We start from the raw sequence: 25,052 nt of genomic DNA, 5'->3' as shown, positions 1-25,052 counted from the left end.
GAGATGTTACCACACTCTTCCACCAAGGCACCTGCAAGTTCCTGGAAAATTCTGGGGGGGGGGGGGGGGGAACGGTCCTAGCCATCACCCTCCGATCTAACAGGTCCCAGACGTGCTCAATGGGATTGACATCCAGGCTCTTCGCTGGCCATGGCAGAACACTGACATTCCTGTCTTGCAGGAAATCACGCACAGATCGAGCAGTATGGCCGGTGGCATTGTCATGCTAGAGGGTCATGTCAGGATGAGCCTACAGGAAGGGTACCACATGAGGGAGACAGCGCTGAGATTGCCTGCAATGACAACAAGCTCAGTCCAATGATGCTGTGACATACCGCCCCAGATCATGACGGACCCTCCACCTCCAAATCGATCCCGCTCTAGAGTACAGGCCTCGGTGTAACGCTCATTCCTTCGACGATAAACGCAAATCCAACCATCACCCCCGGTGAGACAAAACTGTGACTCGTCAGTGAAGACCACTTTTTGCCAGTCCTGTCTGGTCCAGTGACGGTGGGTTTGTGCCCATTGGCGACGTTGTTGCCGGTGATGTCTGGTGAGGACCAGCCTTACAACAGGCCTACAAGCCCTCAGTCCAGCCTCTCTAAGCCTATTGCGGACAGTCTGAGCACTGATGGAGGGATCATGCGTTCCTGGTATAACTCGGGCAGTTGTTGTTGCCATCCTGTACCTGTCCCGCGGGTGTGATGTTCAGATGTACCGATCCTGTGCAGGTATTTTTACACGTGGTCTGCCACTGCGAGGACGATCATCTGTCCGTCCTGTCTCCCTGTAGCGCTGTCTTAGGCATCTCAGTACAGACACTGCAATTTATTGCCCTGGCCACATCTGCAGTCCTCATGCCTCCTTGCAGCATGCCCAAGGCACGTTCACGCAGATGAGCAGGGACCCTGGGCATCTTTCTTTTTGGTGTTTTTCCAGAGTCAGTAGAAAGGCCTCTTTAGTGTCCTACGGTTTTCATAACTGTGACCTTAATTGCCTACCGTCTGTAAGCTGTTAGTGTCTTAGCGACCGTTCCACAGGTGCATGTTCAGTAACTGTTTATGGTTCATCGAACAAGCATGGGAAACAGGGTTCAAACCCTTTACAATGAAGATCTTTGATTGACAAGGTCCTGAAAAGGGGACGTTTCTTTTTTTTGCTGAGTTTAAATATAAAAACACACACGCACACTGTATATACACATAGGGCCTTCAGAAAGTATTCATACCCATTGACTTATTCAAAAAAAAATTGTGTTACAGCCTGAATTCAAAATGTTAAAGTCTTAGCATAGATTTTCAAGACAATTTAAGTCAAAACTGTAACTAGGCCACTAAGAAACATTCGATGTCATCTTGGTAAGCAACTCCAGTGTATATTTGGCCTTGTGTTTTAGGTTATTGTCCTGCTGAAAGGCGAATTTGTCTCCCAGTGTCTGTTGGAAAGCAGACAACCAGGTTTCCTCTGGGATTTTGCCTGTGCTTACCTCTATTCCGTTTATTTTTATCCCAAAAAATCCCTAGTCCTTGCCGATGACAAGCATACCCATAACATGAAGACACCACTACGCTTGAAAATATGAAGTGGTACTCAAGTTATGTGTTGTTTGATTTGCCCCAAACATAACACTTTGTATTCGGGACAAAGTTTATATCTGCAGATTTTTTTTTGCAGTTTTACTTTAGGTCGTTATTGTTAACAGGATACATGTTTTGAAATATTTTTCTTCTGTACAGGCTTCCTTCTTTTTCACTCTGTCATTTAGGTAAGTATTGTGGAGTAACTACAATGTTGATCCATTCTCAGCTCTCTCCTATCACAGCCATTATAAACTAACTGTTTTAAAGTCATCATTGGCCTCATGGTGAAATCTGAGCGGTTTCCTTCCTCTCAGGCAACAGAGTAAGCAAGGACACCCGTTTCTTTGTAGTGACTAGGTGTATTGATACTCTCCAAAGTGCAAATCATAACTTAACCATGCTCAAAAGGATATTCAATGTCTACTTTTTTATATTTCTACCCATCTACCAATAGGTGCCCTTCTTTGTGAGGCATTGGAAAACCTACCTGATCTTTGTGGTTGAATCGGTGTTTGAAATTCACTGCTCGACTGAGGGACCTTACTGATAGATCATTGTATGTGTGGGGTACAGAGAAAAAAATCATGTTAAAATCTATTATTCCACACAGAGTGAGTCCATGCCACTTGTGACTTAAGCATTTTTTTTTTTTTACTCCTGAACTTATTTAGGCCATAACAAAGAGGTTGAATACTTATTGACTGAAGACATTTCAGCTTTTAATTTATTAATTTGTAAGAATTTCTAAAAACATAATTCTACTTTGACATTATGGGGTATTGTGTGTAGACCATCTCAATATAATAAATTTTAAATTCGGGCTGTAACAACAAAATGTGGAAAAAGTCAAGGATTATGAATACTTTCTGAAGGCACATTTGGAAAGTATTGAGACCTCGACTTTTTCCATATTTTGTTAAGTTACAGCCTTATTCTAAAAAAGAGATTAAATTGTTTTTTCCCCCTCAATCTACACACAATATTCCATAATGACAAATCAAAAACAGCTAATTTATAAAATAAACAAAAATGAAATTACATAAGTATTCAGACCCCCGTTTTTTGAAGCATCTTTGGCAGTGATTACAGCCACGAGTCTTCTTGAGTACGAAGCTACAAGATTGGCACGTGTATTTGGGGAGTTTATCCCATTCTCTGCAGAGCCTCTCAAGCTCTGTCAGGTTGGATGGGGAGCGTCGCTGCACAGCTATTTTCAGGTCTCTCCAGAGATGTTCGATCAGGTTCAAGTCAGGGCCATTCAAGAGCATTCAGAGACTTGTCCCGAAGCCAGTCCTGAGTTGTCTTGGCTATGTGCGTACGGTCGTTGTCCTGTTGGAAGGTGAACCTTCGCCCCAGTTGGAGGTCCTAAGTGCTCTGGAGCAGGTTTTCATCAAGGATCTCTCTATTCTTCACTCCGTTCATCTTTCCCTCGATCCTGACTACTCTCCCAGTCCCTGCCGCTGAAAAACATCTCCACAGTATAATGCTGCCACCACCATGCTTCACCGTAGTAATGGTGCCAGGTTTCCTCCAAACGTTACGCTTGGCATTCAGGCCAAAGAGTTCAATCTTGGTTTCATCAGACCAGAGAATCTTGTTTCTCATGGTCTGAGAGTCTTTAGTTGCCTTTTGGCAAACTTCAAGCAGGCTGTCATGCGCCTTTTACTGAGTGGCTTCCGTCTGGCCACTCTACCATAAAGGCCTGATTGGTGGAGTGCTGTAATGCTTTAACATGCACTGTCAACAGGGGGACCTTATATAGACAGGTGTGTGCCTTTCCAAATCATGTCCAATCAATTGATCATCTCAAGGATGATCAATGGAAACAGGATTCACCTGAGCTCAATTTTAAGTCTGAATTTTAAGGGTCTGAATAATTACATAAATACATTTTTTTTTTTAAACCAAAACTATTTTTGCTTTGTCATTATGGGGTATTGTGTGTAAATTGATGATACATTTGATTTAATCCATTTTAGAATAAGGCTGTAACGTAACAAAATGTTTAAAAAGTCAAGGGATCTGAATACTTTCCGAATGCACTGTCCACATACATGTGGACATCCCTTGAAATTAGCGGATTCGGCTATTTCAGCCACAACTATTGCTGACAGCTGTATAAAAATCGAGCACACAGCCATGCAATCTCCATAGACAAACCTTGGCAGTAGAATTGTTACGTAACACAATGTCACAGATGTCTCAGTGTTTAGAGGGAGCGTGCGATTGGGGTAAATTGACTTCTACTGGTTTTTCATTTGCAAATGTTAAAAGTTAATGGTTGTTAGCAGTGGTTCGGTAAACAAACCCAAAGTGTGGATTGCAGTCTGTCCTTCTCCGGACTGATTTCAAGGTAAGGAAACAAAATATGTCAATTTTATACTTTGGGTAAACGATCCCTGTGTTTTTGTAAGACCTAAACTCCAACCCCCAAACAATCATCCCATTCTTAGGCACAGAATGAAGAAAACAGACAAACTTCAACTGTCCAATAACTAACTTACATTTGAAATGTTTTCTGTTGTGCCCAAATGAATACAACCCAGGTCCCCGTGGAGACTAGCCGGGTGCTACTACCCACCTTTGTGGTGACTGTGGCTGCTGTCGGGGGTGAGCCCTTGGCCCCTGACCCAGGCGAGCCGGGGCGCAGCAATGCGGGTGGGCTGGACAGGCTGGTCTTGGTGGTGGAGCCGGAGAAGGAGAGTTTGAAGCTGGGGCTCTGGCGGCCTGACAGACTACTGGACTTGCCCAGGACTTCCTTGTCATCGGAGTCTTTCACTGTGGAACAAAAAGACAGAGATCCAGACAATTGTGGACTGCCAGTTTTACTTTTTTTTTATAAAGATGCAAGACAACTTCTTTTTTTCTCAGTACAGAGTATATCAGCAACCTTCAAATGCACTTCATTTCATTTCCCTAGAGCACCGAAAAAAAGTACAAATTCCCAAAAAAGTACAAGTAGTACAAATTCCAAACCAAAACAGGTGCATCTAAACTCCCCTTAATAAACAGCACTTCACATATGTATTTGACCCAGATATGTCAGTAATTCATGCATTCTTTCCCTGCGACCTACGTTTCTTCCTTTCCATGAACTTGCTGATGGGGTCCATGAGGTCTTCATTCTCGCCGGCGCCACCGCTCGCTTTGGTGGTCTTGTTGTCCGAGGGGGGCACCACTGCCTCGCAGTCCTCAAGCTCTTCCTCGTCCGCATTGAACCACATCTCCTCATCGTCGTCCAGCGTTCGCGCATCACGCCGGAACCGGTGGTTCCTCAGGATCGACCGCATGCTGTGTAAGGAGAGTTGGCAAACAGTTCAACTTGAGCATGACTAGAGTTGAGTTCCAGACAAATAAGGAATAGCAAATTGATAGAAACCAGTGGATTCCAAATGTAAAAAATGGACAATCATTCATAAAGCCAATCAGCTTGAGTCGAGCCAAAAGACCGTATCACTAGCCAATTGGATTCGTTTAAAGCCAAAGACAACAACCCACTCATCCTGTTGCTAATGGCAGCCATTCCAAAACTACAGCTAGAATGCCCACTACCAACCCCAAACATCACTAGCAGAATATGTATTTAATCTATCCATCCAATCCAACCATCAATCCAATCCTACCATCACCCTTCCCCCTCAGTCTTAGAGTGGTCTTTCTTATCCCAGAGGTGCAATTCATTTTGCAGCACATAGTAAAAACAATGGACACATGACAATAAATAAACACAAAAACAATATGAACCTGTCCAGTTTGGGGTTGTCCTGCCTCTCCCTCTGCTGTTCATAGCGCAGCTTCAGTCCTTTAAAGGTCTGCACATAGTCCACATCCTCCAGGACCTTCCAGTAGTTCTCCACTATGTGGGCTGTCAGGGACTTCACATCCTCCTGGGGAGAATGGTAGTGTATAGAGGAGGAAAGAGAAAGAGAGGAAGACCATACCATTCTTGCTCAGCATAGGTTTTGTTCTGTCTAAGCAGGTGTGATATTGTCAAATGTGGGGCCGCTAGGGGTAGGTGGGGGGGGTTACCATTTATACTTTCTTTCGTGATATAAAAGTTAAAACACAAAAAGAGGAGACATTGGAAGCAAAGAAATGCTCACCACGCGGACATATTCAAACATCTCGATGATGGCTGAATTCATGAGGTTGTAGCGGGCGCCGTTGTTGAGGAAGGCCTTGACCACCGGCTCAAACAGGAAATTCTTCATGATGTAGCGGTTGTAGAACTCGTCCTTCAGCCCGATGATCCGCCGCATGAAGCGCAGTGCGCCTGGAGGAGAGTTTAACACACATTCATCTTTTCATTGTGATCAAGTTGATACAGAAACAATGTTCCGACCAACTCGTACAGTGTGCAAAGATTACAGTTCTCTCCTGAGTGTGAGCAGAGAGAGACTCAGCAAGTGTGTGTGTGTGTGTGTGTGTGTGTGTGTGTGATATTCGAATAGTGCGTTGGGGAATCAGAGATAAAAGGACAGGAGATGGGGTTTTAAAGGTCTAGAGTGTGGTGGTGATGCAGAAAGATACAACACAGGCTTGGTGAGGCTATAGTGACAATGTAGGGCCGGGTTTTTGGCGAGCTGAACGTTATGTTGTGTGTGTGTGTGTGTGTATATATAGAGGACTCACAGAGGGCCAGGAAGGCGTGCTGTGAGGCAGTGAGCACCAGGACCCTACGGAGGATGTCCTTGTTGATGATGTAGTTCTTGATGTGGTAGGTGTGGTGCTCTACGCAGAACGTCAACAGCTCCAGGATCAGCGCCAGCAGCTGAGACGTCTGGAAGTCATCTGGAGGGGATACAGGGAGGGGGTTAACTGTGTGTGTGTGTTCATAACAATCATGAAGCACTCACACAGAAATACAGTGGCTCATATGGTGTGTGTGTGTGTGTGTGTATATACTTGTGTAAGAAGTCATTCATTCACTCAGCGCACTGACATACATTGGCTCATCTCGGGTGTGTGTGCATGCGCGTACGTGTGACAGAATGCTAAATTGTACCTTGTCGCATCAGATACTGTATATACACAACTTTAACTTCTTTGGGATAGGGGGCGGTATTTTGACGTCCGGATGAAAAGCGGGCCCAAAGTAAACTCCCTGCTACTCAGGCCCAGAAGCTAGGATATGCATATAATTGGTAGATTTGGATCGAAAACACAAAAGTTTTCAAAACTGTTAAAATAATGTCTGAGTATAACAGACTGAAATGGCAGGCGAAACCCCGAGGACAAACCATCCCCCCCAAAAAAAATATTCATCCCACCACTGATTTCAAAGGCTGGCACTTTTATAATAGGGCAAAATCGTGCCCGATTGCAGTTCCTAGGGCTTCCACTAGATGTCAACAGTCTTTAGAAAGAGTTTCAGGCTGGGTTTTGGAAAAATGAGCCAGAAATTGTAGTTTTTCTAGGTGGCTCCCATTTTGGCTGTAGTGTTTCCAAGCGCGTGAATGAGAGCGCGTTCTTTGGTATTTTTCTCCGGTAAAGACAATAACGATTCTCCGTCTGAAATGTTATCGTTTATTTGCGTATTAGGGTACCTATTGTTTGATTATAAATGTTGATTGACTTGTTTGGATAAGTTTATTGGTAACGTTAGGGATTCATTTTGTATGCATTTTGAAGGAGGGAAACCGAGTGGATTATTGACTGAAGCGCGCCAGCTAAACTGAGTTTTTATGGATATAAAGAAGGACATTATCGAACAAAAGGACCATTTGTAATATAACTGGGACCTTTTGGAGTGTCAACAGAAGAAGATCTTCAAAGGTAAGGCATATATTATATCACTATTTCTGACTTTCGTGTCGCAACTCCCTGGTTGAAAATGATTTGTTATGCATGTGTGTGCTGGGCGCTGTCCTCAGATAATCGTATGGTTTGCTTTCGCCGTAAAGCCTTTTTGAAATCTGACACGGCGGCTGGATTAACATCAATTTAAGCTTTATTTTGATGTATTGCACTTGTGATTTCATGAAAGTTTAATATTTATAGTAATTTAATTTGAATTTGGCACTGTGCAATTTCACCGGAAATTGTCAAAATGGGACGGTAGCGTCCCACTAATCCGCAAGAAGTTAAGTCAGTGTCAGTCATCCTGAAAATCACAGGGCACCGACACACATATCTTATACTGTATTTCTGGTTTATTTGTATGCAGGTAAAACATTGTTCCTCTGCAAACACCCAGGGGACAGTGGATGGATGAACACACCTCTACTGGGTTTGTCATCCGTGGTGTTGGCCAGTAGAGGAGCAGAGAGGACATGCATGCAGTGCTTGTAGAAGAAGCTCAGGAACTCTGTCTTCTCCGTTTTCTGCAGGAGGAGGAGAGTCAAACCATGAGATGCAAACACTCCAAGTGAAAAGGGTTTCACCAAAACACACATGACCTGAAGGAAGTGCTTAGGGAGTAAGTTGGGTTTGGTTTACACTCTACCAAGTGATCTCCTAAGTTGCAAATTATGGCATGCAGCGAAATCTCTGTGCGAAGCCCTATGTGTGGTGCCGAGTGAAGTCACAAAACGGTTGCGGAGCCTCTAGGAAGTATGCCTGGTGGGATTTAAATCCTGCCCAAGGACTAGGAGCTAAGGGTCAATTCGAATTCCAGCCACTCTCTCAGCGGGGGGTGAGAGGGCAGTGTTAGACTTGCATTGGCCATGACCAGCATGTTATCAAGGTGAAAGGGGTAAGGAAAAGGTCAGAGGTAAGAAGCGAGCCGCTCTACTCACGTTGGCGGTGGCCATCATGTTTTCAGGATCCACCAGGGTGCGTAGCAGACCCATCAGCTGCACAGCGCCGCCCAGCTCCGGGTCCGAGTCACAGATCATGTGCTCGATGATCAGGTTGATCAGCAGGATGTCCTGGGAGAGACATGAAGGGACCATTGGTGGGGGAAATGTAAAACTGACTAAAGATCAGAGTCCAGAAGCAAATTCCCCACTAGCATTCAAAACATACAGGCGACTCATAGGAACTTGTGGACCACCCTTTGTTGCTTGGTAGTTTGCCTGGCTGGCTGGTTTGAAGAGCATGCTAGCTTATGTCCAGAATTCCAAACTGAATGAATATGGTACTTTAAACCTCAAAACTTCTTAGCTAGACTCTAAGTGAAGACTGTTCATGAGGGCTAACATCTGTGTGAGACGTCAAAGGTAAAAATACAAAATTGCCATCATTGTCTCATTAAAAACAATGACATTTGACATGAAAGCAGATATAATTAAATAGAATAATCTCCATAAAAAGTACATGCGGAACCAACCTCTAGAATGGCATGGGTCCCAAAGTTAATACTTATTTTCAGTAGTACCAATTACCCCACTGAAAACCTTCTTTAAAAAAATATACTCTGCCATTAGAGACTTCATAAAACTCAGAATAAATAGGAAAGTTTTACATGTCCCTAAATTTAAAGGTGGTTTTAACCTTCCAGATTTGCAATTGTATCAACTCGCCAACCAAGGCTTTTCTTTCTTTCTTTTTTTACCTGCGACATATTGTTTTAAATGCACTAAAAAGAGGAACAATGGGTACATATTGAATATGTGCATGCTCATCCCCAGAATCGTTTCACGTGTTTGGTTTCAAAGGATGGAGTTAAGAACATTAACAACTTCATAGTTTAGAAAATTAAAAGGATTCTACAAGAAGCAACATCACTCCCTAAAAACACACCCCTTTGCTATTTGGATAGCTTTTCAGAATTCACCGATAAATTGGCCCACATGGAAAACTAAAGGCATAGAAACCGTAAACTAACCGGTAATAGGCAATACAATTATTTCCATGACAGAATTAAAATGCACATTTTGGACTGACCAATGTAGACTTTTTCAAATATATGCAACTTAAGTTATACTGCTTCACAAAATTTCAACCTGAAAGCTTTGGGACATCAGAGCAATGTTGAGGGAATCCTATTTGAGTCAGTCCAAAAGTTAAGAAAGCTGTCTGTCAGAAATTTTACAATGCAAGTGTACTTTTAATCCATCTGACTGCATACTTCCAAGGCATGGCATATGGGGGTGTGGTGAGATACCCAATGGGTTGGACAATATTCTTTTCATCACTTATATTGAAGAAGCCATTACATAAATACTGGAAGTCAATTGATCCAACGTTAAGAGAATGAAAGAATCAAATGTTTTATCATTTAAATATTTTGTTTAAAAAAAAATCTGTCTAGAGAAACATAACACAATTAGATTAATGTGCGTGGCAGGGGGCTTGGGAAGGCCTAGCTGAATGTTAGAGCCCCCTCATCTTGCCGGTGTAGAGAAATGTTTGCATTTTTTACAGCTAACTCCCTGCAAGTGTAAGCATTTTGCCATAGCTAATTCGTTCTTTTGCTAAAAACAAATGCTGCTAAATTCATTGTTTTTGGAATTTTCAATTCTCTGTCTAGCTTTTATTTTGGTGATTGTTAGCAGGGTTTCAGACTGCGTCCAAAACACTCACATTTACGACCCTTTTGACAAAGCAGTGCGACACCAGTTTTTATTGGTCGCTAAGGTGGCAATTTATTTTTGCTGTCACAAATTTTTGGTTCACATTTAATTATCATTATCTAAAACAACAATGGGTATGCAAACCATGTACTCAGAAAGGTTTGTATATAGTCTTGCGGGAATCTACGCTATGCAGTATTCATGATCTGATTGAACAAAACAAAAACCTTCCCAAGTAAATGACTGCACAGTAGGCCTAAATGGCGGAATGTTATCATGATGATGTGTCAATTGCGGGGCACATGTTTTGCAAACTCTGCAATCACATGAAGCCTACACTGTACAATGGAAAACCCCTGCTAGCCAAACAAAGGTATCTTGCTAAGTGAACAATTTAATAAAAAGAGCATCGACACCCTCCCCCAAAACATTATTATAATTTTTTTTTTAATTGTTCCCAGACCTTAAAAGTATTCTCCTCATGTGGTTTAAGTATTGCAGTGGACTTGGGGGGGGGGGTTACATATAAAGAAATGTGATTGTAAGTTAAAACCTGAAAACAAATAAGTAAACTTAGAAACCGGGAAAACTGAATTTACCAAAAGATAAAACTGATTTTATAGGGCCCTACAACTGTAGACTATAAAATTGCTAACAATAACACCCCTTTCTGAGTGCGCAAAGGTTTTATTTTTCCCCTTCAAACTGAACAAAACATGTTGGCCCCATGTTTCATGAGCCGAAATAAAAGATCACAGAAATGTTCCATTCACACAAAAAGCTTATTTTGCTCAAATGTCGTGCACAAATTTGTTAACATCCCTGTAAGTGAGCATTTCTCCTTTGCCAATATAATCCATTCACCTGAAAGCTGTGGCATATCAAAAAGTTGATTAAACTGCATGATCATTACTCAGGTGCACCTTGTGCTGGGAACAATAAAAGCCCACTCTAAAACGTGCAGTTGTCAGACAACACAATGCCACAGATGTTTTGAAAGAATGTGCAATTGGCATGCTGACTGCAGGAATGTCCCCCAGAGCTGTTGCCAGATAATTGAATGTTTATTTTCTCTACCATAAGCAGTCTCCAATGTCGTTTTATAGAATTTGGCAGTACATCCAACCGGTCTCACAACCGCAGACCATCTGTATGGCGTTGTGTGGGCGAGCGGTTTGCTTAAATCAATGTTGTGAACAGTGCCCAATAGTGGCAGTGGGGTTATGGTATGGGCAGGCATAAGCTGCAGACAACAAAAATGTCCCAGTATTTCCATGGCCTGCATACTAACACGACATGTCACCCATTGAGCACGTTTGGGATGCTCTGGATCGACGTGTACGACAGAGTGTTCCAGTTGCCGCCAAGATCCATAACTTTGCCCAGCCACTGAAGAGGAGTGGGACACCATTCCACAGTCACAATCAACAGCCTGATCATCTATATGCGAAGGAGAGGTGTAGCGCTATGAGGCAAATCGTGGTCACAGCAGATACTGACTGGTTTTCTGATCCACGCCCCTACCTTTTAAGGTATCTGTGACCAACAGATGCATATCTGTATTCCCAGTCATGTGAAATCCATTGAATTTATTTCAATTGACTGATTTCCTTATATGAACTGTAACTTAGTAAAATCGTTGACATTTTTGCATGTTGTGTTTATATTTTTTTGATAGTCAAGTGAACATGTAATTATTTGGGTATGGAGGGTAGGTCATTATAGACTATTGGCTACTTGTGCAGCCAGTAAATTAAAGATAATTTAAATGTTATGCGTGCATCATCCACTATCCCAGGCCAGTATTATTTTCCCATTCGGGACAGTAGCTTTCAGTTGCCAGTGACACCTGGTGTGTCACTTGCAAATTTACCTGGATGTCAAGTCCAGCAAGGGCATACTAATTTAAAAGATTGCTGGTCATTGTTAGCCTGGTTCTGTTTGGAATGCAGGTGGGTCATTCTCATGAAACCATTACAATACCATGGCAGTATTGATTTCAAATATAAAACGTTTAATTTAGTAATAACAAAATATCATAATTAAGATGTGTCCTCTACCTTGCGCAAAGAGTAATTTCAACATAGGAATTAATAATTTCTGTATTTTATTACATTTTCTGCTGAAATTGTCATTACCGCAACGTGTCCAGCTCTGTCTGAATATATGTTATGTTGTAATTTAAACAGAGTGAAATGAAAAAAATTCTGTAAAAAATAAATGGATGTTCTACTAGATGTTTTAAATTGACAATTCTTTTAAAAAAACTGAATAAGTCCATGACTGACGTTCTCATCCACCGCAACATTTTGGAAGGATTGTTAATACACACACACACAGGATTTTAAATAAAGTTTGATTTTGAATGAAGCAACATCTGCCAGTACCTTCAAGATGGCTACCAGATAAGCAGAGCTCCTTATATTTCTCCAGTTAAAAGTTGAACATTCTCTTGTCAGACTGCGTACCCGACAGTATTGATTATCATTAGATACAGGTAGTTATCCAATTTGAAAAATGTTAGATTTGACATTTTCTATGAAAATATACTTCATTAATGTCTAATTATGTACATTGAGTAAAAGTTTGCTTAGTCATCATGGCTTCCCTATTGTTAACAAAACATGCTAAGGTTCCTCATCCTTCGCAACACCATTCTCATTTATTACTGCAATTTAAGGCCAGTTGCGGTAGAGAACTTGTGTTTCGGTAATGAGAATTTAATCATACAGACTATATTCCAAACAACTTCACAGGTCTTCATTGTAAAGGGTTTAAAACACTGTTTCCCGTGCTTGATCAATGAACCATAAACAATTAATGAACATGTACCTGTGGAAGGGTCGTTAAGACACTAACAGCTTACAGACGGTCGGCAATTAAGGTCACAGTTATGAAAACTTAGGACACTAAATAGGCCTTTCTACTGAATCTGAAACACACTAAAAGAAGGATGCCCAGGTCCCCTGCTCATCTGCGTAAACGTGCCTTGGGCATGCTGCAAGGAGGCATGAGGACTGCAGATGTGGCCAGGGCAATAAATTGCAATGTCTGTACTGTGAGATGCCTAAGACAGCGCTACAGGGAGACAGGACGGTTGACCGTCCTCGCAGTGGCAGACCACATGTAACAACACATGCACAGGATCGGTACATCTGAACATCACACCTGCGGGCCAGGCACATGATGGCAACAACTGCCCGAGTTACACCAGGAACGCACAATCCCTCCATCAGTGCTCAGACTGTCCGCAATAGGCTGAGAGAGGCTGGACTGAGGGTTTATAGGCCTGTTGTAAGGCAGGTCCTCACCAGACATCACAGGCAACAACGTCGCCTATGGGCACAAACCCAGTGTCGCTGGACCAGACAGGACTGGCAAAAAGTGGCCTTCGCTGGCGAGTCACGGATTTGTCTCACCAGGGGTGATGGTCGGATTCTCGTTTATTGTCGAAGGAATGAACGTTACACCGAGGCCTGTACTCTGGAGCGGGATCGATTTGGAGGTGGAGGGTCCATCAAGGTCTGGGGCGGTGTCAAAGCATCATCGGACTGAGCTTGTTGTCATTGCAGGCAATCTCAACGCTGTGCGTCACTGGGAAGACATCCTCCTCCCTCATGTGGTACCCTTCCTGCAGGTTCATACTGACATGACCCTCCAGCATGACAATGCCACCAGCCATACTGCTCGTTCTGTACGTGATTTCCTGCAAGAGAGGAATGTCAGTGTTCTACCATGGCTAGCGAAGAGCCCGGATCTCAATTCCATTGAGCACGTCTGGGACCTGTTGGATCGGAGGGTGAGGGCTAGGGCCATTCCCCCCTAGCCCTCAAGGCTAGGGGGGAATGGTGGAAGAGTGGGGTAAGAGTGGGGTAACATCTCACAGCAAGAACTGGAAAATCTGGTGCAGTTCATAAGGAGGAGATGCACTGCAGTACTTAATGCAGCTGGTGGCCACACCAGATATTGACTGTTACTTTTGATTTTGACCCCCTCTTTGTTCAGGGACACATTATTCCATTTCTGTTAGTCACATGTCTATGGAACTTGTTCAGTTTATGGCTCAGTTGTTGAATCTTATGTTCATACAAATATTTACACATGCTAAGTTTGATGAAAATAAACGCAGTTGAAAGTGAGAGAACAGTTCTTTTTTGCTGAGTTTATATAGTCTATAGGAAGCCTATGCCCTCATACAGGGTCTATAGGAAGTCAATATCCTAGTGTTAGGAAGTCTACACATGTGCACACACACAATCAGTTAGCCATTTAGTTTGTACTATAGGATGTCCACACAGAGTCTGTAAGCCATTCAGTCCCTACTATAGGATGACGTGTCCATAACAGTAAGATTTTTCCCATGTTTTGAGACATGTTGATCTTGAGGAATGTGGCTTTCAGTATTTGGCTTTCGACCCTTCTGTGTGTTGCCTCAGATCTGGGCAAAGTAAGCAAACAAATGTGTGTAAAACACTGGAATTGGAAGGGGGATAGAGAGGGTAGCAGGAGGTGTTGGGGTGGTGATAGGACTAGACTGTGATGGTTACCGCCATACAACGGCCACCCTCCCTTCAAGTTGATCTCATTACCGTGATGCGGAGGGCCATTTAATCCCCTGGAGTGAGGTTAACTGATTTTCTACTAGTGCATTATCCTGCTTATACCACAGCTACCTTGCCAAAGTAATGAATTCACAATCATTTTGAAATGTAGAAACAAATGTATATGAGACACAACCAATCAACATTGGGGGGGAAATAGTACCTGCTCCCAAATGAACTAGACTACTTCCATGAATTAGAAGTGTATGGTGTGCAGACTATGGTATGTGCATTTACATTTGTTTGATATTTTAGCTGTGTGCATATTCTACACATCCATTTCTTGTTAGCATGGTTGTTCAGAATTAATGTACCCCCACGTGACAAGTATTGACAAAATCAGAATGTGGTATTTGCCCTTGGTGGTCGGTAATTTCAGTGCCGTGGTAAAATAGTTTAGGTGTTTTAGTATACGTTCTAATGTTGCCCTGCTCAGCAGTGTTCTAATGTTTTTGTATTTGTTGTTTCTGTTTGTTCTCTGTTTTAAGCACATGTTAGTTATGTACTTTTGAAGCACTGCAAAATGAAATTGATTTACCTTGAATCCACGATTGCGCCAATATTATCTCATTTATTTTCTACATTAAATGTCATTCTTTTAACCATACCTCAGTCTTAGTATACTTATTATCATTACAGAAATTGTCAACCTCATTTCCGAAACCTAGGTATCATTACCGCAACAGGTGTTATTTTAATGAATGGAAAAATTGTAAATTGCTTTTTACATCGTTATGTTCTTTCAGGTTTGCCACATCATTTTGAAAATGTCAGGTTTCAATGAAATATCAAAAATATTAGGTTGTAGATTGCGGAAGGTGTTGCGGTAATGAGAGAAATCAGTCAAAATCAAAATGTTAATTTAAAAATACAAGTAAATGTGCATGACTGTTAAACCAATTTTTTTTTAATGTGAAAATGTATTAGCTTTCCTAATGGTCTTGACGTTTTCAGACCGTTGCGGTAATGACATTTTTAAGGACTTGTTTTGGAAAATATGTAAAAAAAAAAAAAAGGTGTTAATTTAAAAACATTTACTGACAATGTAACGCTCAAACACTTCAGACCTGGTTATTAGTGCTTAAAAAAGGAATTTGTTGATGCAAGTCTTTTTAACGATTTCCTGTATGAAATCTTCGAAACCAAAATCTCGTGAGAATCACCCAGGTACATTTTGTGATACAGGTCAGGTCATTATCCACTGGTGGGACCAAATCATGTGATGGTGCCATCAGTTCAAAAAGTTTGTCTAGAACAATGGTTAGTTTTCATAAAAGATTATATGATTTATATATACAGTACCAGTCAAAAGTTTGGACACACCTACTCATTCAAAAGGTTTTTCTTTATTTTTATATCGTAGACTAATATTGAAGACATCAAAACTATGAAATAAGATATGGAATTATGTAGTAACCAAAGAAGTGTTAAACAAATCAAAACATATTATAGATTCTTCAAAGTAGCCTCCCTTTGCCTTGATGACAGCTTTTGGCATTCTCTCAACCATCTTCATGAGGAATGATTTCCAACAGTCTTGAAGGAGTTCCCACATATTCTGAGCACTTGTTGGCTGCTTTTCCTTCACTCTGCGGTCCAACTCATCCCAAACCATCTCAATTAGGTTGAGGTCAGGTGTTAGTGGAGGCCAAGTCATCTGATGCATCACTCCATCACTCTCCTTGGTCAAATAACCCTTACACAGTCTGGAGGTGTGCTTTGGGTCATTGTCCTGATGAAAAACAAATGATAGTTCCACTAAGCGCAAACCAGATGGGATGGCGTATCAATGCAGAATGTTGTGGTATCCATGCTGGTTAAGCATGCCTTGAATTCTAAATAAATCACTGACAGTGTCATCAGCAAAGCACCCCCACACCAACTCCTCCATGCTTCACTGTGGGAACTACACATGTGGAGATCATCCGTTCACCTACTCTGCGTCTCACAAAGACACGGTGGTTGGAACCAAAAATCTCAAATTTAGACTCATCAGACCAAAAGGACAGATTTCCACCTGTCAAATGTCCATTGCTCGTGTTTCATGGCCCAAACAAGTCTCTTCTTCTTATTGGTGTCCTTTAGTAGTGGTTTGTTTGTAGCAATTCGACCATGAAGGCCTGATTCACGCAGTCTCCTCCGAATAGTTGATATTGAGATATGTGGGCGGCAGGTAGCCTAGTGGTTAGAGCGTTGTGCCAGTAACCAAAAAGTTATGGATCGAATCCCCAACCTGACAAGGTAAAAATCTGTTGTTCTGCCCCTGAACAAGGCAGTTAACCCACTGTTCCCCAGGAGGCTGTCATTGTAAATAAGAATGTGTTCTTAACTGACTTGACTAGTTAAATAAAGGTTCAATTTAAATAAAAAAATGTAATAAGCAATCAGCAATCTGATGTGCAGGTAACTCTAATGAACTTGTCCTCTGCAACAGAGGTAACTCCAGGTATTCCTTTCCTGTGGTGGTTCTCATGCGAGCCAGCTTCATCATAGCGCTTGATGGTTTTTGCGACTGCGCTTGACATTTTCAGGATTGACTGTCCATGTCTTAAAGCAAAGTTTCACTTTGCTTATTTGAGCTGTTCTTGCCATAATAAGGACTTGGTCTTTTACCAAATAGGGCTATCTTCTGTATACCATGTCACAACACAACCGATTGGCTCAAACGATTAAGGAAATAAATTCCACAAATGTACTTTTGACAAGGCACACTTGTTAACTGAAATGCTAAGATGGCCCTCCCAAAGATTTCAATGGCAGAAATATTCCTGACACCTTTGCGACAATTGTGCACTAAGATCTGAATGAAACATTGAGTAAAGAATACAATGAAGCCACAAAATAAGACCACTAACTATCCAAGGTTGGGGTTAAGTTAAGGACTGAGGCCAGGTCCTTTCGTGTTTATAAAATAAAAAAAAGCAGTGCAAGAAGTTCTCTTTTCTCAGATGGTCATGTGATTGTTCTGTCAATCACTCAGAGTCCCACTGTTCTAGGACCCGGTAGGGTTGTCAGATACCAGTATTGCGATACTCAAAAAGGTTTCTTGGCAAGGAAACAAAACATGAAGCGGACAACATTTCAGAGGAAAACAATCCTAATGTTGGAAATAAGAAGCCTTAGGTTGTCACCCAGAATCACATGTATTTATTTTCTAAGCTATAGGTACATTACATTTGACATCAAGCAGTTCTTCTTTTTAAAGGACCAAAGCGTTTAGTCTGCTTTGTGTTTTGCTATGGAAAAATCAAGAATTGTGGCAGATACATTAAGCCCTGTCACTCTCCGCTTCTCATTATACAGACTTGGCGACATACAGTCAGACTGCAATGCCTCAAAGGGCAGAAGCAAGATGTTCTTTAGAAACTGCTTAAATTACCATACGGTAGGACCTCAGAGATATGAACACTTCAGGAATGGAGGAAGATCGCTGATCAGAACACTGAAATATTTAACTTAAAAATTCACTTACCTTTATAATAAATATTGATTGCATGTTTACATACATTTTAATTTAGGCCTAGATGAATACTGTAAATGTCTGATGTGCTTCAGCACACACAAGCAGCATTTACATTCAGGGCCTAAAATGTACTTTTTGTTTCACTAGCCACTGTGGCAGGTAGATATAAAAATCTACCAGACACTCAAAAAAGATTTACCAGCTAAAATGTTAAAATATCTCACTATAATTAAACCAACAAAAGAGATGAGCATGCTCTGTAATGTATCTAAAACAATAACATGTATTTCTAGTAATAAGTAAATGTGGTATATTATTACATTACATTTATTTTATTTTTTCTTTGAAATATCAAAGACGAGACAAAAATGTTCACCTTCCCTTTTAAGTGAGCGAGGTTACCATGGTAAAAGACTCATTTGTTCCTGTGAGATGGGATAGGCTATATAGGATTCGTAGTTCTTTGACGGAGATTAATTTACCAGCTATGAAACAAAAAACTGCACTCATCATCAAAATACTTTGAAAACAGCTCCTGTAGCATTTATTTTACTATAAATGTGATCATACTTGACTGTGAAATGCTCACACTGTGGGGCCCTGATCACCAGCCAACGTGCCTGGTGAAAAATACATTTACCTGCCATTGCCAAAATATGTCTGTCTGTAGCCTACAGAAGTCCGTTTTTTTTGTTGCATTTAATATATGTCCCATGTCCATAGTCTAAAACTCAGATTCCTATCTCTGTTGTCCTATTGCATATGGGGGGATGCAGGTATAGGTAAAAGAGCTGTACTCACGTCGTCATTCTGTTGGGACTCCTGCATGATAAACTCTCGTACCATAGAGGGGTTGTACTCCACCAGATAGGAGAAGATATCGGTGGCTGCGCCACGCACCTGCACATCATCCATACCCTGATGGCATGCACACACACACAATATTCACAACATAAATCACAGAAGACAATGGAATCGAATATGAAGAAACAGAACAGAGTAGAATAACATCGTAAAAGATAGCTAACAAATACAAAGCAGTGAGTTTGAGTACAATATTCCATTCATGTAGATCTAAAATAACTGTAGGTAATTGGTATAAGCAATAAGGTCCACCTTGCCATCAAATAGGCTAGGTGGAATTTACACACGTGCCGAGGGGTTATGAGGTAGGGGCTAGGGCTTGTGTGTGTGGGCACTCACCAGTATAACCTCTAGTGCAGGGAGAATTCCCATGTTTGACAGAGTCTTGAAGAAGGTGTCTCTGTTTTGAGGTTGTAATGTTTGTGAGAAGGCGCAGAACTCCTTTAGGAAGTTTACCTGCGGGGAAAACAATGCTTTGTGTTAGTCATTGACTAACTAACTGGGCTCCCGAGTGGCACAGCGGTCTACGCCACTGCATCTCAGTGCTAGAGACATCACTACAGACACCCTGGTTCCAATCCAGGCTGTATCACAACCAGCCGTGATTGGGAGTCCCAAAGGGCGGTGCACAATTGGCCCAGCGTCGTCCGGGTTTGGCCATTGTAAATAAGAATTTCTTAACTGACTTGCCTAGTTAAATACAGGTCAAATAAAATTAAAATAGGACTATCCTAAGTAAGACTTTTTAGCATCATCCTCAATTATTTCATTTGCATCTCATTTGCTATGTGCTTCTTTTTTATTGTCTAATGCAGTGTCTCCAAGCGCAGTTTTGTTTTCACCCTAGCACTAACACAGCTGATTCAACTTAAGCAGGGGTGTCAAACTCATTCCATGGACGTCCGAGTGTCTGCTGGTTTTTGTTATTTCCTTTCAATTCTTGTCCAATTAAGACCTAGACAGCCAGGTGACGGGAGTTCCTAACTAATCAATCACCTTAAATGATTGATCAAGTACAAGGGAAAACCTGCAAACACTCCATGGAATGTGTTTGACACCCCTTAACTAAAGGCTTAATGATGAGTTGATCATTTGAATGAAGTGTGTGTGTGCAAGGGAAAAAAACAAAACATGTGCTGCACCCCCTTTGGATTCCCAGGACCAGGAAGCATAAGGATGTGCAACTCTCCTTTCATGAACGATTCGATACGCATCTAGATACATGGGCTCCGATGCAGGAACGATACATTTTACTTTTACTTTGAAACGATTCGGTTTGATTAGGGGAACTAACTGATGAGATTCTGCATGAACCCATTATTTTTCCATTTCAAATTAATATCTGCTGCTGATGGGAGCTTAGCAGCTGGATCTGTCTGAGATGACTTCTCTAATGCTGCGTGTACACTACCCGACTTTCAAAATCCTAACATCACTGAGTCTCTCACATTAAATGACAGTCATTCATGTACTTTTTTTGTCTTGTCAACGTAGTGGTGCACACACTATCCCCTCTGGGACAGACGGGGTGTCACACACACACACGACAAGATTCTTCACTTAGTCGTGAGGATTCTCCATACCACCATTCTGTCTCACAAACACAATGACTTGTGATTAGATTTTAGCTACGTTAACAACGAGTGGTGGCTCAAAGCAGCCACATAAAAGTTTTCAGTCAGAGATTCACGGTTGACACAGAGTTGAAATTTGTAGCCAACATTTTGAATTGAATAACACTGAAAATTTGACACTTTGCCTTTGGTTAAAGAAAATGACTCAAATAAAAGTCACATAGTAAAATTCTACTTGAGTAAAAGTATTTGGTTTAAAATATACTTAAGTATCAAAAGTAAATGTAATTGCTAAAATATACTTAAGTACTAAAAGTAGAAATAAAAAAGTCCTTATATTAAGAAAACTAGAAGACACAATTGTCTTGTTTTTTAAATTTACGAATAGCCAGGGGCACACTCCAGTATTCAGACATAATTTACAAACAAAGCATGTGTGTTTAGTGAGTCCACCAGATCAGAGGCAGTAGGGATGTTCTGTTGATAAGTGTGCATTTTACAATTTTCCTGTCCTGCTAAGCATTCAAAATGTAACAAGTACTTTTAGGTGTCAAGGAAAATGTATGTAGTAAAAGTACAATATTTTCTTAAAGAATGTAGTGAAGTAAAAGTAGTTCAAAATATAAATAGTAAAGTACAGATACCCCAAAATTCTACTTTAGTACTTTCAAATATTTTTTACTTAAGTACTTTACATTACTGACAAAGGCATACTTGGTGTCCTTGATTCTACACATTCTGGGTGAAGCAAAACCAATAAAATCAAATTTATTTATAAAGCCCTTCTTACATCAGCTGATATCTCAAAGTGCTGTACAGAAACCCAGCCTAAAACCCCAAACAGCAAGCAATGCAGGTGTAGAAGCACGGTTTGAAATCAAACAGGTTAGAAAATATCGGGACGTCTCGGACTTCTCAAAGACAGGATTGGTAGCCCTCAGATCGCGTGTCAGTGATGGCCGCACATCTCAAGTTGGCAACAACATAGGGAATTTGTCTCCGATCTCAAAAACTTGTCTGGGACAGCTTTTGTAGGGGACAAAAGTGTGTAGTGTACTTTTGGCTTAAGCTGCGTGGCCCTCAGTGTGTGTGTGTGTGTGTGTGTGTGTGTAGGCACCTGAGCTGAGCCATAGGGCAGGCTGAGCATCTACCACCCCACTATCAGATATGGGGTGGGGGCAATATAGGCTTTTGTCCCCCACTTTTTTTTCTGAAATCACTATCACCCACTGATTAACTTGACATTTCTACAGATGAAACATTTTGAGAGCTAGAACTATGTCCATATTTATCTTCAGAAATGTAACCAATTAATAAAAGGAAACTTTGGATTTTACCCTGTCTTTTATCCCAATCTGACCAATGAATGTGACCATGCACAGCTCACAAAAATGATTGATGACCTTTATAAAATTACCCTGTTCGGGTAAAAAGGACCAAATGCACTGTTTAAAGCAAAACAACCAAAACTACATCTTATGGCGAACCTGAACAATCTAAATACAATCTTAATGATTGAAAACTCCAATCAGCAGTTGGATGCGAGTTGTGTCCACTCCGGTAGGCTACACAACCCTGGTAAAAAACGATTTTCTACAGCGCATTTGGTAAAGGTAACAATGACTCAGCAAATTACGTTGGTTGTCACTCAAATTATAAAACCCATGATTTGACAATGCAAAAGCCATTTTACAAGCATCAATTCTGAAGGTGCCCCGCAGATACAAATAGCCTAGAACAGGGATAGGCCTACCTCTCGTTGGGGTGAGCAGCTGTCTCGCGCACAGTGCGGCGTGCTCACTCTTAATGTTTGAATGGTTTATCTGACCGATGCATGCTTCACATTTGGATGGGATTGGGCTCCCGCAGACCGATGCACTTGTATCTTAAACATTGGAACTGAGGACCGACGAGGACCAATGCGGACCGAGTGAATCGTTACATCCCTAGAAACATAGGTCTAATAAACACTTCTAGGCCTATGGAAACTTTGCAGTATTTTGTATGATTTCTTACCATTGTTAGCCCAGAAAATCTGAAGTGTTATTACATACAGCCGGGAAGAAAAACTACAGTGTGTAAGGAAGGTGGTGATATTTGTCAGGTATAAAAAAAAAACAACAGTTGTGCCTGCGCTGCTGTCAGTTGGCGTACCAGTTCGTGTCTCTTGTCATCATCGGTAGCCTCATCTGTGAGCTGTGCAAAGAGGTCTGTCAGGAACTTCTCGTCGTCCTGAGCGAGGGAGGGGAGAGAAAAAAAGAAAAGAAGAGAAGATGAAAGATGGACACTGACATACTGCCAATTTTATGTTTCGACTCCCAAATGTCTATGGTTGGAAAGGGGTAAGCTGATCCTAGAGCTGTGCCTATGAAGCCAACTTCTAGCTGTCGCTCGCATCACTGCACTAAAGTGTTCAATTTCAGACATTTTGGCAGTTGGTCTACTGATGTTTAGCTGTCCCACCATGCCCGACTCCCTGGGGCTGTTTCAGTAGGCACAAAACAGGAGAAAACATTTTGAAAAACAGGAGGTACTATCTGTTCTTGTCCAATAGGAACACTCATGAATTTTTAGTTGAAAACATTTGTTTTTTGTGCCTTCTGAACACAACCCTGACTTGCAGGTGACAGACTGGCCAGGTTAGAGCCATTAGAGGACATTCAAAACAGAAGCCTCTAGATAAAGGACCTTTGAGAAGTCCTTATGACAGTTTTACCATGTTTCGTTTCAGTCAGACCTTCACATACAGCTACACACTCTATCGTGTTAACCAGTCTTGTTGTTTAGGGCACACAAATGATTTTTACTTATTTTTATGTTTTGTGACAGAAAATGAAAATGTGCTTTTTTTATTGGACATGACCAGCTGCGGCCTTCCTGCTTCCGTCCATTTATTTCCATTTGGTGCCTGATGAGCACGAGCTATAGACAGATTGGCTAGCCAAAATGACAAGAAGCTGCCATGTGGGGAATCGTAGGTGGCTCGTTTCAGCTAGTTTTATCTTGTTCTTGCTTTGAGGTGTTGACTGATTTTCTGTCAACGTTAATATGGCAACAAAAAAAATGCTACCTAGCTAACCAACAACTGAGACAAGTACACATTGTGGAAATGTATACTGAACAAAAATATAAACACTATGCAACAATTTCAATATTTTTACTGAGTTACAGTTCATATGGAAAATCTGTCAATTTAGATGAATTCATTAGGCTCTAATCTATGGATTTCACATGACTGGGAATACAGATACGCATCTGTTGGTCACAGATACCCAGCGGTAGATAAAGTACCCACTTGACATATTTCAGTATTTTTACTTAAGTGCTTTACACCACTGCAGATACCTTTTAGAAAAATAACAAAATAGGGTTGTGGATCACAAAAACAGTCAGTATCTGGTGTGATCACCATTTGCCTCATGCAGCACGATCTCCTTCACACAGAGTTGATCACGCTGTTGACTGTGGCCTGTGAAATGTTGTCCCACTCCTCTTCAATGGCTGTGCAAAGTTGCTGATATTGGCAGGAACTGGAATACATGTCGATCCAGAGCATCCCAAACATGCTCAATAGGTGACCTGTCTGACTATGCATGCCATGGAAGAACTGGAACATTTTCAGCTTCCAGGAATTGTGTACAGATCCTTGCGATCCATGCATTTTCATGCTGAAACATGAGGTGATGGAGGCGGATGAATGGCATGACAATAGGCCTCAGGATCTCATCACGGTATCTCTGTGCATTCAAATTGCCATTGATAAAATTTAATTGTGTTCATTGTCCGTAACTTATGCCTGCCCATACCATAACCCCACCGCCACCATGGGGCACTCTGTTCACAACGTTGACATCAGCAAACCGCTCACTCACACAATGCCATACACATGGTCTGCGGCTGTGAAGCCGGTTTGACATACTGCCAAATTCTCTGAAACGTAGAGAAATTAACATTCAATTATCTTGCAGCAGCTCTGGCTGATATTCCTGCAGTCAGCATGCCAATTGCGCACTCCCTCAAAACTAGAGACATCTGTTGCATTGTGTGACAAATCTACACATTAAAATGGCCTTATTGTCCCCAGCACAAGGTGCACCTGTGTAATGATCATGCTGTTTAATCAGCTTGTTGATATGCCACACCTGTCAACAAAAGCAATTTGTGCATATGGAACATTTCTGGGATCACTGTTGACAACATGTAAACCACTCTAAACCAACCCAGTCTGTTTTACCCCATTGTTGCGCACACATCAGTTTTGTTGCGAAACAACCAACCTATCTAGGTATCCATCACGCAACGTATCCAAAGATCTTTTATAAGTAACCCAAGATAGACCACGTCTGTTGTTTCCAATGGGAGCAAATGAATCAGTGGGATGAACAAGCAAGGTGCTGGGCAGAGCCAAGATCCTATTTGTGCATTCTTGGATGTATTTGTATATTTCCGTTAAGGAACGCCTACTCTGAAGTGTGCAAGTGCAATAACTCAATTGGCCCTTGCACTCCTAA

At 41.5% G+C, this 25,052-nt stretch overlaps 1 protein-coding gene across 6 annotated transcripts in view; it reads right to left on the bottom strand.

Moving 5' to 3' along the window:
- LOC115195537 (serine/threonine-protein phosphatase 4 regulatory subunit 3) overlaps positions 1–25,052 on the bottom strand; it is a 30,737-nt gene that overhangs the window by 2,111 nt on the left and 3,574 nt on the right. For 2 of the 6 annotated variants that reach the window (XM_029755483.1, XM_029755499.1), the window contains exons 5-16: positions 22,696–22,773; positions 19,307–19,423; positions 18,905–19,021; positions 8,321–8,452; positions 7,804–7,906; positions 6,216–6,374; positions 5,687–5,856; positions 5,328–5,470; positions 4,660–4,874; positions 4,165–4,361; positions 3,892–3,925; positions 2,071–2,126 (exon numbers count right to left, since the gene is read on the bottom strand). In XM_029755483.1, coding sequence (XP_029611343.1) covers positions 2,071–2,126; positions 3,892–3,925; positions 4,165–4,361; positions 4,660–4,874; positions 5,328–5,470; positions 5,687–5,856; positions 6,216–6,374; positions 7,804–7,906; positions 8,321–8,452; positions 18,905–19,021; positions 19,307–19,423; positions 22,696–22,773 — 1,521 coding nt within the window. Of the gene's footprint in view, positions 1–2,070; positions 2,127–3,891; positions 3,926–4,164; positions 4,362–4,659; positions 4,875–5,327; positions 5,471–5,686; positions 5,857–6,215; positions 6,375–7,803; positions 7,907–8,320; positions 8,453–18,904; positions 19,022–19,306; positions 19,424–22,695; positions 22,774–25,052 lie in introns of those variants that run through there. The other 4 variants (XM_029755492.1, XM_029755518.1, XM_029755528.1 and 1 more) reach the window with 4 other exon arrangements.

Source organism: Salmo trutta, chromosome 1 (genome assembly GCF_901001165.1).
Source record: "Salmo trutta chromosome 1, fSalTru1.1, whole genome shotgun sequence".
Taxonomy (NCBI): Eukaryota; Metazoa; Chordata; class Actinopteri; order Salmoniformes; family Salmonidae; genus Salmo; species Salmo trutta.
This window is presented reverse-complemented; position numbering and strand designations above follow the sequence as displayed.